This window comes from Xenia sp. Carnegie-2017, unplaced genomic scaffold (assembly GCF_021976095.1).
Source record: "Xenia sp. Carnegie-2017 unplaced genomic scaffold, XeniaSp_v1 HiC_scaffold_3, whole genome shotgun sequence".
In the NCBI taxonomy this organism is placed as follows: domain Eukaryota; kingdom Metazoa; phylum Cnidaria; class Anthozoa; order Malacalcyonacea; family Xeniidae; genus Xenia; species Xenia sp. Carnegie-2017.
This window is the reverse complement of record NW_025813493.1, coordinates 6993891-7009050: the sequence shown is the minus strand read 5'-3', so window position 1 is coordinate 7009050 and position 15160 is coordinate 6993891. Positions and strand designations below refer to the sequence as shown.

Genomic DNA, 15160 nt, shown 5'->3' with positions numbered 1-15160 from the left:
AACATTGCAAAAAAGAAAAGCTGGCAGGTCTGCCATTCTTCATTTAAAAAATTACAATCCTTTGTACATGCTCAATGCACTGAAAAATCCGCCCTACACCTCATATTCATTAATCTTTCGTTCATAGACTTTCAAAACACTGAATATGTGATACGCATACTAGCTATAGTTTTCTCTACCGTTGAAACAGTCATGTTTTCGTGACACATATATCTCTTTCAAGTTGCTTGCAGTCTTTCTTTCAACCAAGTAAGATGAAATTTGTCTTTTAAATGATTTTCCGTTGTAAAATTTTTTTACTTTGATAGAGGAGCAAACAGTTTTTAATACATACAAATATTTGAAACAGCGACAGTTTATCACTTCCGCCATTGTTATTTTCAAAATTTTTATATTTTTTTACAAAGTTCAAAGGTCGATGTCACTGAGCTAATTTGGATCTGGAGCGATTTCTTCAGTAATTTTTGTTTCCCTAAAAGTTACTTCAAGAAACATAAATCAGTTTGCTTCTGCTGGCACGCGATAAAAAATATGGAAAGGACAATTTAATAACAGCTTTTTTGCAACTTGTAAATTTTTTTGTTTCAACCATTCATGGCAAATTGTTTAGTATGACCATATATGTCAAATTAATTAAACTACTTTGCAACAGCCGTAATAAACAAAGAAAATTACTTTTGCATAAATAAAAACTTTGTTTTTAAATAGATACAATCCATTCTACACCACATCACTAGACTTATGTACGGCCAGAGCATAAAAACTTTTTTTACACAGAAATCTAGAGGCAACATTAATTAACTCAAAAAAATTAGAAGTCAGTTGGATTATGTGATTATACCCTGTAGCTGTTGTCATTTGTCAGTTCTCAAATAGCTGCTATCAAAAATGGTTCTTTAGGTTAAAGAAAAACGAATCAGCATTTAAAATAATTGCAAATACTAACTCATTCTCATACTGAATATGACTTAATGTAAGTCGAAACATGTTTATGGTAAAGAATTTTGTCGTTTATTTTAAATGCTTAATCAATCTGGTGCTTCTGAGATCATACGGAAAAACGAATGAAACGTAATAATACAATGAACGATCTTCACATCTAATTCTGTAAATTTTCGGAGCAAACAAGGCGATAGCAAACAACAAATAATTTTAGTTAAGAATGCTGTGATAATATTTATGCTTTGGCGCCAATTAAGTGTGTCCCTTATACTGCAGATCTTCTGCCATATTTATGTCGAGTCAAAAACTAAAGAGGTTCATGTAATGGTCGGCGAAACAGAGGAAACGCATCCAGGGGCGGATCTAGGATTTTTCAAACATCAGTCATAAAACATCGGAGCCGCTCCGCACCTGGGGGGGGGGTCTGAGGCATTCTCCCCTGAGAAATTTTGAATTTCAGAGCCTTAAAAATGCCATTTTCAGCGTTTTAGAGCAATACAAAATGTATTTTTTGGGCATCGTTTTTGCGTAAAAACAACACATTTTGCTTACGTTTTTTTCAAAAAAAAATAAAAATGAAGTGAACAATACTTGAATGTTTTGCCAAATATTTAGGCTCATTATCATGCCAAATATATGGCTCATTAGCATGTCTAGCAACGTAAAATTTATTTTACAATAATGCTATTCAAAAACAGATACAATCTTTAAAAATTTCTACCAAGTTGTCAGGCATGGACCCCCTAGAGACCCCCATTCAAACCTCTATGTAATGAGTTATATTAGAAATTTGGTACTACAAGTGACAGTTCATAGATATAGAAAAGCTCAGACTTCAAACCATGCAAGTTTATTGTAACTCTTTACCCATCTCCTCATCAGTGCCAGCAAATTCACTTTTTGAGAAAAAACTCAAAATTTTTTTCTGCCAAAGATTAAGCAAAAATTATCAGAGTGAAAATTTGCAGTTAAGGACAGCTTAATGCCATAAATCTTTATTAGGCATTTCACTAGACTATTATCTCCTGTAAGTATATGCAAGGTGTGCTATATAGCAATCACTAGTAGCATTGTATTTGCGAATACAAACAGAATGTAACCAACATGTCTTTAATTATATAATTACATGAATGTTAAAATTGGTTCATGTGTCATGGTTACTGGTTATGATAAATATCTCTTCATATGATCAAAGCTCGTTTAAATGTAAATCTGAAATAATTTAGTTTAGAAATTATAATGATCATCAGAAAAATTACCCAGTGATCATGAAAAATACTTTGCTATTTTGCCAAATTTCAAGGTTTATCTGCATAAATAGAAAGACATTTTTACTTTATAGAAAATGCTTTTTATACATCAATAGCCCTTTGGAATTTATGGCAAACAATCTGGTATGAGCTGTAGATTAACACACCTTTACATCTCTACATGAGGTGTTCAGTTAGAAAAGGGGACAATATGTGACATGGGACAACATTTCATGTATGTGAAATACTCAGGTTTAATACCATTCCAGTCAAATTGTCAAAATAAAAAGCTTCATGGATCAGAAGACTCAAAATCACAGGTTATAGTAAACAGCTTCTCATGTAATCAATGTTAGTTTTCTTAAATCTTAAACAATATGTAGTATAACTGTCCAATGATTGAATGATCAATGATCAAAAACTGAAAAGCCCCAAACATTTGTTTATGATAAAGTAAATAATAGTATGGCGCCTTATGGCTGCAGATTTTTTGTCCATTGAAATATATTTGCATGAATGTAGGATTTCGCTGCCATATAACGGCCATGATTCCCCAAGCACTAAAGAAATCATAGCTAAAAGTCCTTCGGCAACAACAATTTTAGAAGCATTTGATATATTACATTCATGCATACACTTCACTTGTCCTTTACTTACGATTTTGGATGTAAATTTCTGCTGATAAAACTCAAAACAATGTTGGCTTTCTATTGAACATCAATGACTGAAATGTCGCTCGCGAGATCGTCTTTGCCAAGCATTTACAATTTATACATAAATTTTTGTATAAATTGTAAATGCTTGGCAAATGGTCAAGCCACCCCGCTTATCAGTCGGTTATTGCAGGTCAATTGAAATTCAACTGATCTGGTTACCAATGAGATATTCATTGGATTAGTCATTAGTTTTCAATAATAAATAAAGCTGGATTTTTATCACGAAGTAAATGCGATAATAAAGTAAGAATAATTAATGAATTTTTAATTAACATGAATAGGTAATTTTGGAATTTCAAACATCAGTCGCGCGACTGATTTGACATACTCCAGATCCGCCCCTGAACGCATCAACTGATGATGCTGGAAGCGATTTACATCTCTGACATATTCAATGAAGCTAGTGATGGAGCCGACAAACAAGTGCAAACTGAGCAGCTTGCGCTTTTTGCTCAAGAAATGTGAATACTCACAAGGTTAAATAGTTGGAATGTTATTAAACAAAAAAAATGACAGCATAATGCTATAACTAACAACTACAAACAATAACGACCTTATCTAACAGCCTTTGAGAAATTAACCTTCCACTCCTCTTCCTTGTAAATGAGAGAAGCCTACTCAACAGCAGAGAGCCTTATACGCTACAAGTCCAGGGCTTGTGACCGGTATAGCAGAGTTAAAAGGTGAAAGATTTATCATAGTTTAATCAACTGAATATTCCTGCTCATATTAGTTTGGAAGCATGTTGAACAGTTCATATGGACAAAGCTCGAATTCCATATTAAATATCAGTAACATAATCCGGTGTTAATGTTAGACAATACATCATTGACCTTCAGTGAAAGCATCTCGCTTTCCACTGGAAAAGAATGAATCTAATATCGATGCTTGAATACGTTCTTAAAACCCATGCGATAAACCTATATACGTGCAAGCAGGTCATCCAATTTCGACAATCTTGAAGATCTTCTAAAACTTGGCATCTTAGCAGAAAAATGAAATTGTGTCGTGTGGGTGTGGTCAATAGCGTGACCAGAAGACACAAATCATTCATGTGCACAATGCGTCAAATTAAGTCTTGTAAACACGTGCAGACTGCAAAGTGTATTTAATTATTAATGTGGTCGAGTGTATATTGTCAGATAACTAAGCTAAAAAGAGAAGCGAAAGCAAGCAAAACACGTCGCATCTAGAGCTTTAGGAAAGGGAAGGAAGTTTCATTCAAAATGCGGGAAAATGGAAAATACCAACAGTGATGGAAATTCTGTGTTTCAATTTCAAAAGTAGAACTGGAAACACTCTACTCACTAAGTCAGTCAGTGATTAACTTGTTCCAAGAACTTGTGTAATCGACTTTCGAATTTTTTTAAATACTGTCAAAAGTACTACTATTTGTGTAATTTGTGATAACACCATGTCTTTAGATCTACAATTAGAAGATTTAAAGAAATTGTCAAAGATGTACGCTTCAGAATACAACAAACCTGAACTTCATGACCGCATTCTTGTATTTGATGTCGTGCCAGACGGTTGGGAAAATAAAATATTGCTTGCAAAGAAGTCAATCGATGAAGAGAAAACAGGAGAAAATTCACTTACTTTAACATATCAAAATAATGATAACAATGTTGGCTATGATGAAAAATTAAGAAACGATAATATTAAAAGTGGAACAGGAAGTACTTCCGGTCAAAGTGAAGGAAAGCAAGCTGTCACAGAAGGCTCAATGTCTGACTCAGAGAATGGAACAAATGCTTCAATCATTCGAGAACACAAGATTTTTGTGCATAGCTCATGGCTAGCTGTACAAAGTAACTATTTCCGCTCACTTTTTTTCTCAGGTATTTGATAAAAACAATACAAAACAAAAATAGCATAATGCTTTGTCCAACAACTATAAACAATAACAACCTTATCTAACATTTTAATGTCAACTTCCACCCATCTTCATTGCAAACAAGAGAAGTCTATTCAAAAATTGAGGATCTTGCGCTACAAGTCCTGGGCTTGTAAACAGTAGCGTAGCCAGCCTGCAGATTTACTCCCGCTATGTAAATTTTAAATATTTACCATTATTCATTTCTTTAGAAATTTATTGTTCTCACGGTCAGTGAACACAAATATATTTGCATAGCGGGAATAAAAAGTCGAGCTGGCTACGCTACTGCTTGTAAAGTGGTCTAGCAGAGTTGAAAGGTGAAAGGTTTATCTTAGATTAATCCACTAAATATTCCTGTTCATTTTTGTTTGGAAGCTTGTTTAACAATTCATATGCATTAGTTCAAGTTGTAGCGCAGGGCTCTCTACTTCTGAATAGGTCTTGTTAACAAGGAAGAGAAGTGGAAGGTTAACATTCAAATGTTTTTAGATAAGGTCGTTATTGTTTGTATTTGTTGGATAATTAAAACATTATGCTAATTTTTTTTGTGTTGTTTAATAACATTCCAAACTATTTATCGTTTACGTAGTTATCATAACTCATTGACTATGTCAAATGAAGAATTGAATTATGCTGACTTTGTAATATTATATTAGTATGAAAATGGTAGATATGATTTGAACATAAATACCATAACAATTAAGGCAAACAAGTTTTAGAAGAAAAAAATGGTTGACTGCCATGCCTGATCAAGTGTTAGACAAAATAAACTGTAACAGCCCAAACTTACATTAATACATTTACACCATGTCTAATGAATTTTCATAAAATAAAGTTCTAGTAGCAATGAAATTACATTTACTATATTTTGAGATCCAAATACATCCAAGAGTGAGGTGTTGTAATTTGATCTTTAAAAATGCGCTAATTGTCATTGACGAAATCATAAATCACAAAAGTTGATTGCCAAATCATAAATCCATGATCACCTTGAAATACAGGAAATTTCCAAAGCAAATAAAGAAGGATATATTTTCTAGTATAAATAAAATACATTAATCATTTGGCATAATCTGGTTAAACCTATGAAATGAATCTCACCAGGCGTCAGTCGTGTCATTATGTCAATAAAAATATAATTATATTTATTACAATTTTTGACACCATTTGGCTATCTTGACTTTGGCATGTAGCGCAAAAGTACATATCACTTTAACTTATAAAATTTTTAAATTTTTTATTTTTAATATACATTTTTCAAAATGATAAAACTGCTCATCTACCTGGAGAGGAGGAAAACCGTACAGTTAAAGCTGTTTTTTCATTTCAGGCATGAAAGAATCAAAATCTAGAGAGGTTCATGTAATGGTCAGTGAATCAGACGAAAAGCCTCATTTGATGATGCTGGAGGCTATTTACAACTTAGACATATTAAACGATGCTAGTGTTGAAGATCTCTTGGCAGTGATGGAGCTTGCTGATAAGTACTATTTAACACTTCTCTTCAGGATATGTAAATACGTTCTTACAATGCGTGTGACAACGCTAGATGCATGCAAACAAATCATGTACGTCATTAGAGAGAAGCATAATTTTGAGAATGTTGAAGATCTTCTACAGTTAATGGAAGTTACGATGAGCAAGAATTTCACTCCTTTAGAGAAGCATTTTTACACAGAGAAATTTACGAGTCAGTCGAAAACGTTTGTTCAGCATCTTTTATACTGTAAGACTCTTCAAACACGTCATGAGAATACTGTGTTTCAAGCACTTATGCATTGGATGGAGGTGAACAATGTTGACCCAAATTCCCTTGGAAATGACGTAGATTTCTTACGATCAGTTCGATTTGAATGTTTGTCAGTAGACTATTTGTACAACGTTGTCAGAAAACATCCAGTGGCAAACAAAATGCCAGGATTCAAAGATTGTCTGCTTTCTGCAATGACTTATCACGCTTTGACTACTGACGCTTCGTTAAAGAGCCTCAATGACGAGGATATTGCTCCCAGGCCTCGACAGTTACTTCCGCCTACAACATCTTTGTTTACTTGGAGAATTTTAAAATCACAATTGGCAAATACCTATTCCCTAAGTTTAGTTTCAGATACATTTTGGCTTTGTGGCTACAAAGCAAACATGCAGCTTAAATATTCATATGATTCTAGGCGTTTTACATTTCAAGTTTTGTTAACACTTTTGGAGTTGACAGCAAAAAGTAGTGTTAATTTAACATGTTACATCAACACACCAGATACAGATTTTTTTTTGGAGACGGGATTTCGATATAGTGTATTCACACACACTAGTCCGTCCCAAAGTACCAATAATATTACGATTAATAATACTATTTCTAACTTTGCTATTAATATAAGAGTTGGTTAAAACATTCTTATACAAATTTAATGAGAACAGTATATGTGATTATCCATTGAACAATGACATTTTTAACCCCAAAATAATTAGTAAAACGTTGTAATTAAAGTTGAAGTTCATCTGAAACAGCTTTATTCGTATTTAAGTCAATAGATCTCTTAAATAAAATATCAGGCACGTAATGCGTGAAAAGCACTTTGCAGTGAATTTTTTCCTGTGACGGCATTTTGCCAACATCTCAGATCTTTTGTTCAACATGCCAATCTTCTCTTCTAAACATAGACAATGTGATTCACCCTCCTCTTTTTTACCGGTGTGCAGAGGCGTAGCCAAGGTATTTTGCGCCCGGGGGCAAACTACCCTGTGCTTGCATGCTGCTGCGGTCTTGCTTGTGACCTGTTTTTTACCCTTGTAAAAATTTTGTAAGCCTCATTTTAGAGCCCCTGTACCTTGGCGCCCGGGGACATATGTATCCCGGCGCCCCCTCTAGCTACGCCTCTGCCGGTGTGCGCTTCAATAATGATAGTAAAAGGTATCTCTTGTTCTTTGAGTTGCCATGCATCTCCAGAGAGTTCAGTTTTGTTTCTGTGGTGAACTGATAGTAAAAGGTTTCTATTGTTCTTTGAGTTGTCATGCATATCCAGAGAGTTCAGTTTTGTTTCTGTGGTGAACTGGTGGTAGTGGCGTACTAACTTTGTAGACCAGTTATGATACATGTACCAGTTTGGATCGATTTATTGGTAATCGTTCTTGTTATTTCAGCCTCGTAAAAAAGAGATAAGGTCAGGCATTTTTCCATCAAGTTGGCTATATTTTACTTTAGCTTTTTCAGGTTTTATCGGATGACTTTACTTTATTTTTTATCCCAGAAAGCGGGCTACTAGCGAGTTGATGTGAAAAAATTCCTTTCTCTGTACATAACCGGGCCAAATATAAACAGTCCCAAAATACCAACTTTCTAAAAAGAATAGTTAATAACTTGAAAATACTTCTATACCTTCATAAAATGATATGTTGTGAAACATAGACTGGTCTTGTAACACATGCATGGACTGAAATGGAGTGTAAAACATGGATTGAACTGGACTTGTAAAACATGGGCAGGAGTGGACTGTAAAGCATAGACTGTAAAACATGGATTGGACTGGACTGTAAAACATGGGCAGGAGTGGACTGTAAAGCATGGACTTGTAAAACATGGATTGGACTGGACTGTAAAACATGGGCAGGAGTAGACTGTAAAGCATGGACTTGTAAAATATGGATTGGACTGGACTTGTAAAACATGGGCAGGAGTGGACTGTAAAGCATGGACTTGTAAAACATGGATTGGACTGGACTGTAAAACATGGGCAGGAGTAGACTGTAAAGCATGGACTTGTAAAATATGGATTGGACTGGACTGTAAAATATGGGCAGGAGTGGACTGTAAAGCATGGACTTGTAAAACATGGATTGGACTGGACTGTAAAACATGGGCAGGAGTAGACTGTAAAGAATGGACTTGTAAAATATGGATTGGACTGGACTTGTAAAACATGGGCAGGAGTAGACTGTAAAGCATGGACTTGTAAAACATGGATTGGACTGGACTGTAAAACATGGGCAGGAGTAGACTGTAAAGCATGGACTTGTAAAACATGGATTGGCTGGACTTGTAAAACATGGGCAGGAGTAGACTGTAAAGCATGGACTTGTAAAACATGGATTGGGGACTTGTAAAACATGGGCAGGAGTAGACTGTAAAGCATGGACTTGTAAAACATGGATTGGCTGGACTTGTAAAACATGGGCAGGAGTGGACTGTAAAGCATGGACTTGTAAAACATGGATTGGGCTGGACTTGTAAAACATGGGCAGGAGTAGACTGTAAAGCATGGACTTGTAAAACATGGATTGGCTGGACTTGTAAAACATGGGCAGGAGTAGACTGTAAAGCATGGACTTGTAAAACATGGATTGGGCTGGACTTGTAAAACATGGGCAGGACTAGACTGTAAAGCATGGACTTGTAAAACATGGATTGGGCTGGACTTGTAAAACATGGGCAGGAGTAGACTGTAAAGCATGGACTTGTGAAACATATAAAATGTGGATTTGTCTTGAAATGTAAAAAGGTCGGTTCCGGTTACCTTATAATAAATGATGATATAGACATTGACATAAACAACTATATAGTCACATAAAAGCAAAAAACATTTGTACATCTATAAGGTAGCGGATCTAGCGTTCGTCAAAGTAAATTATACTTGTTTAATTTTAAATTAAGAATACCTTCAGAACAAAACAACTGATTATCAACTTCTAAATAATAAACTTTTACCAATGAAGTTTCCTCAAGTTATCATTTTTGGGGGGTTTTAGTTTTGTTTTCTTTTTTGTTTACGTAAACTACTTAATTAAATCACGCTTCGTGCTGTGAAAATCAGCAATATTCTTGTCAAGATAAAAACGTTGTAATTAGCTACTTTAAGTAGAAATGTAAAATGTACTTAGAAATAAAAAATCAAAACTAAGTTAATCAACTCTGATCCAATTATTTCATATTTTACAAGTCCAACTCAATCCGTAACTTGCCTTGTGAAATCGATTATTCGGTGATACCAAATCCGGTTAAACCTGATGCAGACCGGTATTTGTCGCTTTGTAATAGCAAACGGTTCATTGCCAATTGACACGTCGCTTGTTCACCTTGGGTATTGTTAAATTTGTAACACTATCTACTCTGTAGTACAACTATTTGTATCTTTCGTAATAAGACCATGTCTTGCAATCTAGAATCAGAAGATTTACAGGAATTTTCGACGATCTACGCGTCAGAATACAACAAGCCTGAACTTCACGACCGCATTCTCGTGTTTGATGTTGTGGCAGAAAATGAAATGTTGTTAGCATATAAATCAATTGATGAAGAAGGAAAAGGAGAAAATTCGTCGACTTTAAAGGATCCAAGTGATTATCAAAATATCATCGGTGATGATGAAAAATCTAAAGACGATAATATTGAAAGTGAAACAGGAAGTGTTTCCGCCCAAAGTGAAAGCACATTGACAGACAACAAAGAAACGCAAACTGACATTGGAGACCGAGAATTCCAGTTTAACACAACAGAGAATGGCATAAATGATTCATTCATTCGACAACACAAGATTTTTGTCCATAGCTCATGGCTAGCTGTACAAAGCAACTATTTCCGATCACTCTTTTTCTCAGGTATTTGTTATTTATAAAAACCCGAGACTTCTAAAGATTTTTTGCTCGTGTTTTGTCGGTTTGTGTAAGGGCTCTTCGATTTTGAAAATAAAATGAACTTTTTATCTTTATAGTGACGTGCACACAGTGAACTCCATATATATATATATATATATATCTAATTATTATATTTAGGAAGTTTATAAGTGATGATTCTCCGTGTAAAACAGTGCGCGATGCCCGAGAGCAGAGCGTAATTATATGTAGTGATGTTGAAAAAAATCACAAAAACTACAGATTCATCCCGATAAGCCTGTTTCGTGATTTCTCACTCTTCAGGGGATTTAATGAATAAATACTTAAATGTTAAAATATATATACAAGATGACGGAAGTTAGTATATTAACTAAGGTGTATAGTTACAAGTTAGATGACGGAAGTTAGTGTATTAATTAAGGTGTATAGTTACAAATTACATAGGAGTGTTTTGGATCTATGGCGACAAGAGGAAACAAGTTCGTTGTGTTTATTGAGGGATGATTTGGATGGTTGGTAGAGGAAGAAGAATTTTTCTTTGATGCAAAGGTTGCATCTTTAACGGTTTGCTGTGTGTGATGATGTTCCATGAGATGTCGTCGTCAATGTTGCTGTCTAACACATATTTTAACATTTAAATATTTATTCATTAAATCCCCTGAAGAGTGAGAAATCACGAAACAGGCTTATCGGGATGAATCTGTAGTTTTCGTGATTTATTTCAACATCACTACTTATAATTATTGTATTTAAATATTTTATAGTTATTTAAATATTGAGTTCACTGCGTGCACACTGTCAGTGAATTACGGTGGCCCGTATGTGCCACAGCCTCTCCGTAGAAATATGTAGCTGTTCCGTACAAATCAAGTTTCTTTCGTACAAATCCGAGTGTTCTCCGTACGAATATAATGTTGCTCCATGGAAAACGAACTGCTCCATACAAATGTTAACCTTCTCCTTGTTGAAATGCTGCTTCTCGACACTTAAAGAAAGGTTGCTAAGAGCAAATAATCCCTTCTCCACGCTGAAATTATCCTTCTCTATATAAATAAACATACAGAACACTCTCTTACCCCTTGGCAAAAATAGCACACGTTCACACAGGCAGCGTCGGGGGTAACCGCTCTGATTACTGATTTTTAATTTGTCAACTGACTGTAGTTTGGCGATAACAGTTATCAGTTATAACATTTAATTTGTGCCAAAGATGACACAGGCGTCGAATCTGAGGCCAGTCACTCAATAATAGACTACTTAAGATCGGGATTTAAACTAAATTATTGAGCCAGCAAGAAAGAGCGAAAATGCATGGAATAGCTAAAGTTTCAGTTTTTTGCAGGTATGAAAGAATCAAAAGCTAAAGATGTTCATCTCATGGTCAGTGAATCAGAGGAAACGTCTCATTTGATGATGCTGGAGGCTGTTTACAACTCTGACATTTTAAATGATGCCAGTGTAGAAGACTTGCTAGCAGGAATGAAGCTTGCTGACAAGTACGAGTTGCGCTTTCTCTTCAAGAAATGTAAATGCGTTCTTAAAACGCGTGTGACAACTCTAGATACATGTCGACAGGTTTTTCACTTCATTAGAGAGAAGTACAATTTTGAGAACGTTGAAGATCTTCTACAGTCAGTGGAAGTTACGATGAGCGAGAATTTCACTCCTTTAGAGAAGCATTTTTACACAGAGAAATTTACGAGTCATTCGAAACCTTTCATTAAACATCTTTTGCACAGTGTCACTCTTCAAACACGCCATGAGAATAATGTGTTTCAAGCACTCATGCATTGGATGGAGGTGAACAATGTTGATCCAGATTCCCTTGGAAATGACGAAGATTTCTTACGATCAGTTCGATTCGAATGTTTGTCTGTAGACTATTTGTACAACTTTGTTAAAAATCATCCAGTGGCAAGCAAAATGCCAGGATTCAACAATTGTCTGCTATCTGCTATGACTTATCATGCTTTGAAAACACATGCATCGTTGAAGCGTATTACCGAGAATGATATACATCCCAGGCCTCGACAGCCACTTCCGCTCACAACGTCTCTATTCAGTTGGAATATTGTAAAATCGCAATTTTTTAGCTATGACGAGAGTCATTTTTTAACTTCAGATACATTTTGGCTTTGTGGCTACAAAGCAAACATGCAGCTTAAATACATTAGTCATAACTCTAATAGATATGTATTTCAGGTTTTGCTAACACTTCTCGACTTGCCAGAAAAAAGTAGTGTTATTTTAAGTTGTTTCATAGATACACCAGATGAAAGTTCATGCGCGGAGAAAAGGATTAAAAACGAGTTCACACACGATACTCCGTCACAAAGTACCGATAATATTTCAGTCAATAAACAATACACTCGTTCAAACATTGATATAAATATAAGAGTTGATAAAATATTCTAAAAAATTACCGAGCAAAGTATTTACAATAGCCATTGAAATTATGACTTAAGTTTAGATCTGAAGATCTAAAATATCAATCTGAAATAATCTTTATTATATGTGTAACATAACCAATCAACTACACGAATAGTTGCCATGGAGATACCTATAAGCAAAGCTGAAGTTGAAGTTAAATAAAACGGAGCTAAAAACGTATATAATATCAATTACTCAAACAATTACTTACCGCAAAAAATTTCTTTTATATTTTTTGTAAGTGTGAAAGTTGCATCTCATGTCTTTCTAACACGAACAATATATTATCAGTTGTAAACAACAAATATTTGAATTGATCGAGTTTTCAAAGATCTACGCCGACTACGCTGAACAATCCACGCAGACTACGCTGAACAATCAACGCAGACTACGCTGAACAATCTACGCTGAACAATCTACGCAGACTACGCTAAACAATCTACGCTGAACAATCTACGCAAACTACGCTAAACAATCTACGCTGAACAATCTACGCAGACTACGCTGAACAATCAACGCAGACTACGCTGAACAATCTACGCTGAACAATCAACGCAGACTACGCTAAACAATCTACGCTGAACAATCTACGCAGACTACGCTGAACAATCTATGCAGGCTACGCTGAACAATCTACGCAGACTACGCTGAACAATCCACGCAGACTACGCTGAACAATCTACGCAGACTACGCTGAACAATCTACGCAGACTACGATGAACAATCTACGCAGACTACGCTGAACAATCTATGCAGACTACGCTGAACAATCCACGCAGACTACGTTGAACAATCCACGCAGACTACGTTGAACAATCTACGCAGACTACGCTGAACAATCTACGCAGACTACGATGAACAATCTACGCAGACTACGTTGAACAATCCACGCAGACTACGTTGAACAATCTACGCAGACTACGTTGAACAATCTACGCAGACTACGCTGAACAATCTACGCAGACTACGATGAACAATCTACGCAGACTACGTTGAACAATCCACGCAGACTACGTTGAACAATCTACGCAGACTACGTTGAACAATCCACGCAGACTACGATGAACAATCTACGCAGACTACGCTGAACAATCTATGCAGGTTACGCTGAACAATCTACGCAGACTACGATGAACAATCAACGCAGACTACGCTGAACAATCTACGCTGACCACGCTGAACAATCAGCGCAGACTACGCTGAACAATCTACGCAGACTACGTTGAACAATCTACGCAGACTACGTTGAACAATCCACGCAGACTACGATGAACAATCTACGCAGACTACGATGAACAATCTACGCAGACTACGCTGAACAATCCACGCAGACTACGTTGAACAATCCACGCAGACTACGTTGAACAATCCACGCAGACTACGTTGAACAATCCACGCAGACTACGTTGAACAATCTACGCAGACTACGATGAACAATCTACGCAGACTACGCTGAACAATCCACGCAGACTACGTTGAACAATCCACGCAGACTACGTTAAACAATCCACGCAGACTACGTTGAACAATCTACGCAGACTACGCTGAACAATCTACGCAGACTACGATGAACAATCTACGCAGACTACGCTGAACAATCTATGCAGGCTACGTTGAACAATCTACGCAGACTACGATGAACAATCTACGCAGACTACGATGAACAATCTACGCAGACTACGCTGAACAATCTACGCAGACTACGCTGAACAATCTACGCAGACTACGCCGAACAATCCAAAATTTCATGATCGCATTCCAGTGCATAATGTCGTGGCAGATATTTGAGAAAAGAAATTTATTTTGTTTGCCTATAAGTCAGTTGTTGAAGAAGGAAATACCGGCGATGATGAAAAACATAAAGACAACAATATTGAAAGTGAAGTAGGATATACCTCAGGTCAAAGTGAAACCGCTTTGTGTGACTTTGACAGATAACCAGAAACACAAGCTGTTGGACTCACAGTCTGACAAAACAGTAACAAAAGATTCGCTGATATAAACGACGAAAGGTATTTTTTATCTCATTAAAAGCGCCAGTGCAATCGTACTCTTGAATCCTTTGTATATGCCACTGCAATGACAAATTTATGTTACACCTCACATTCTTTCAATCTTTGTTTACTGAATTTCAAAACAATAAATTTATAGTATGAACCCTAGCTATATATCTGGGCTAATTAAACATAATTTTCACCACCATTGTAACAATCATGTTTTCGTACTTTCACAGAGAAACATACAGTTTTTAACACATCCAAATGTCAAAAACAGCTACAGTTGATCACTTTATCTTTTCCGCCATTGTTTAGAGAAGACGCGATACCTCCAGTGGCGGA

The 15160-nt window shown here is 35.9% G+C and overlaps 2 protein-coding genes across 5 annotated transcripts; both read left to right on the top strand.

Moving 5' to 3' along the window:
- Positions 1 to 3990: 3990 nt before the first annotated feature.
- Positions 3991 to 7358, top strand: LOC124454679 (kelch-like protein diablo). 4 transcript variants are annotated; one of them, XM_047005450.1, is made up of 3 exons: positions 3991 to 4160; positions 4333 to 4749; positions 6118 to 7358. In XM_047005450.1, exons 1-3 carry the CDS (start codon positions 4145 to 4147, stop codon positions 7170 to 7172), a joined length of 1488 nt encoding a protein of 495 aa, XP_046861406.1. In that variant the 5' UTR covers positions 3991 to 4144; the 3' UTR covers positions 7173 to 7358. The 4 variants fall into 4 exon arrangements, with proteins under 4 accessions (XP_046861406.1, XP_046861408.1, XP_046861407.1 ...); XM_047005452.1 differs by having other exon boundaries at positions 4147 to 4219; XM_047005451.1 differs by lacking the exon at positions 3991 to 4160 and adding an exon at positions 4170 to 4253.
- A 2413-nt stretch (positions 7359 to 9771) lies between these two features.
- Positions 9772 to 13001, top strand: LOC124454057. The gene is made up of 2 exons (XM_047004864.1): positions 9772 to 10376; positions 11734 to 13001. Exons 1-2 carry the CDS (start codon positions 9926 to 9928, stop codon positions 12804 to 12806), a joined length of 1524 nt encoding a protein of 507 aa, XP_046860820.1. The 5' UTR covers positions 9772 to 9925; the 3' UTR covers positions 12807 to 13001.
- The last annotated feature ends 2159 nt before the right edge of the window (positions 13002 to 15160 follow it).

Coding starts and splice junctions, on each gene's coding strand:
- LOC124454057 (XM_047004864.1), top strand. CDS start 9,926: ATGTCTTGCAATCTAGAATCAGAAGATTTACAGGAATTTTCGACGATC. Junction 10,377..11,733: donor CCGATCACTCTTTTTCTCAG/GTATTTGTTATT, acceptor AGTTTTTTGCAG/GTATGAAAGAATCAAAAGCT.
- LOC124454679 (XM_047005450.1), top strand. Junction 4,750..6,117: donor CCGCTCACTTTTTTTCTCAG/GTATTTGATAAA, acceptor TTTTCATTTCAG/GCATGAAAGAATCAAAATCT.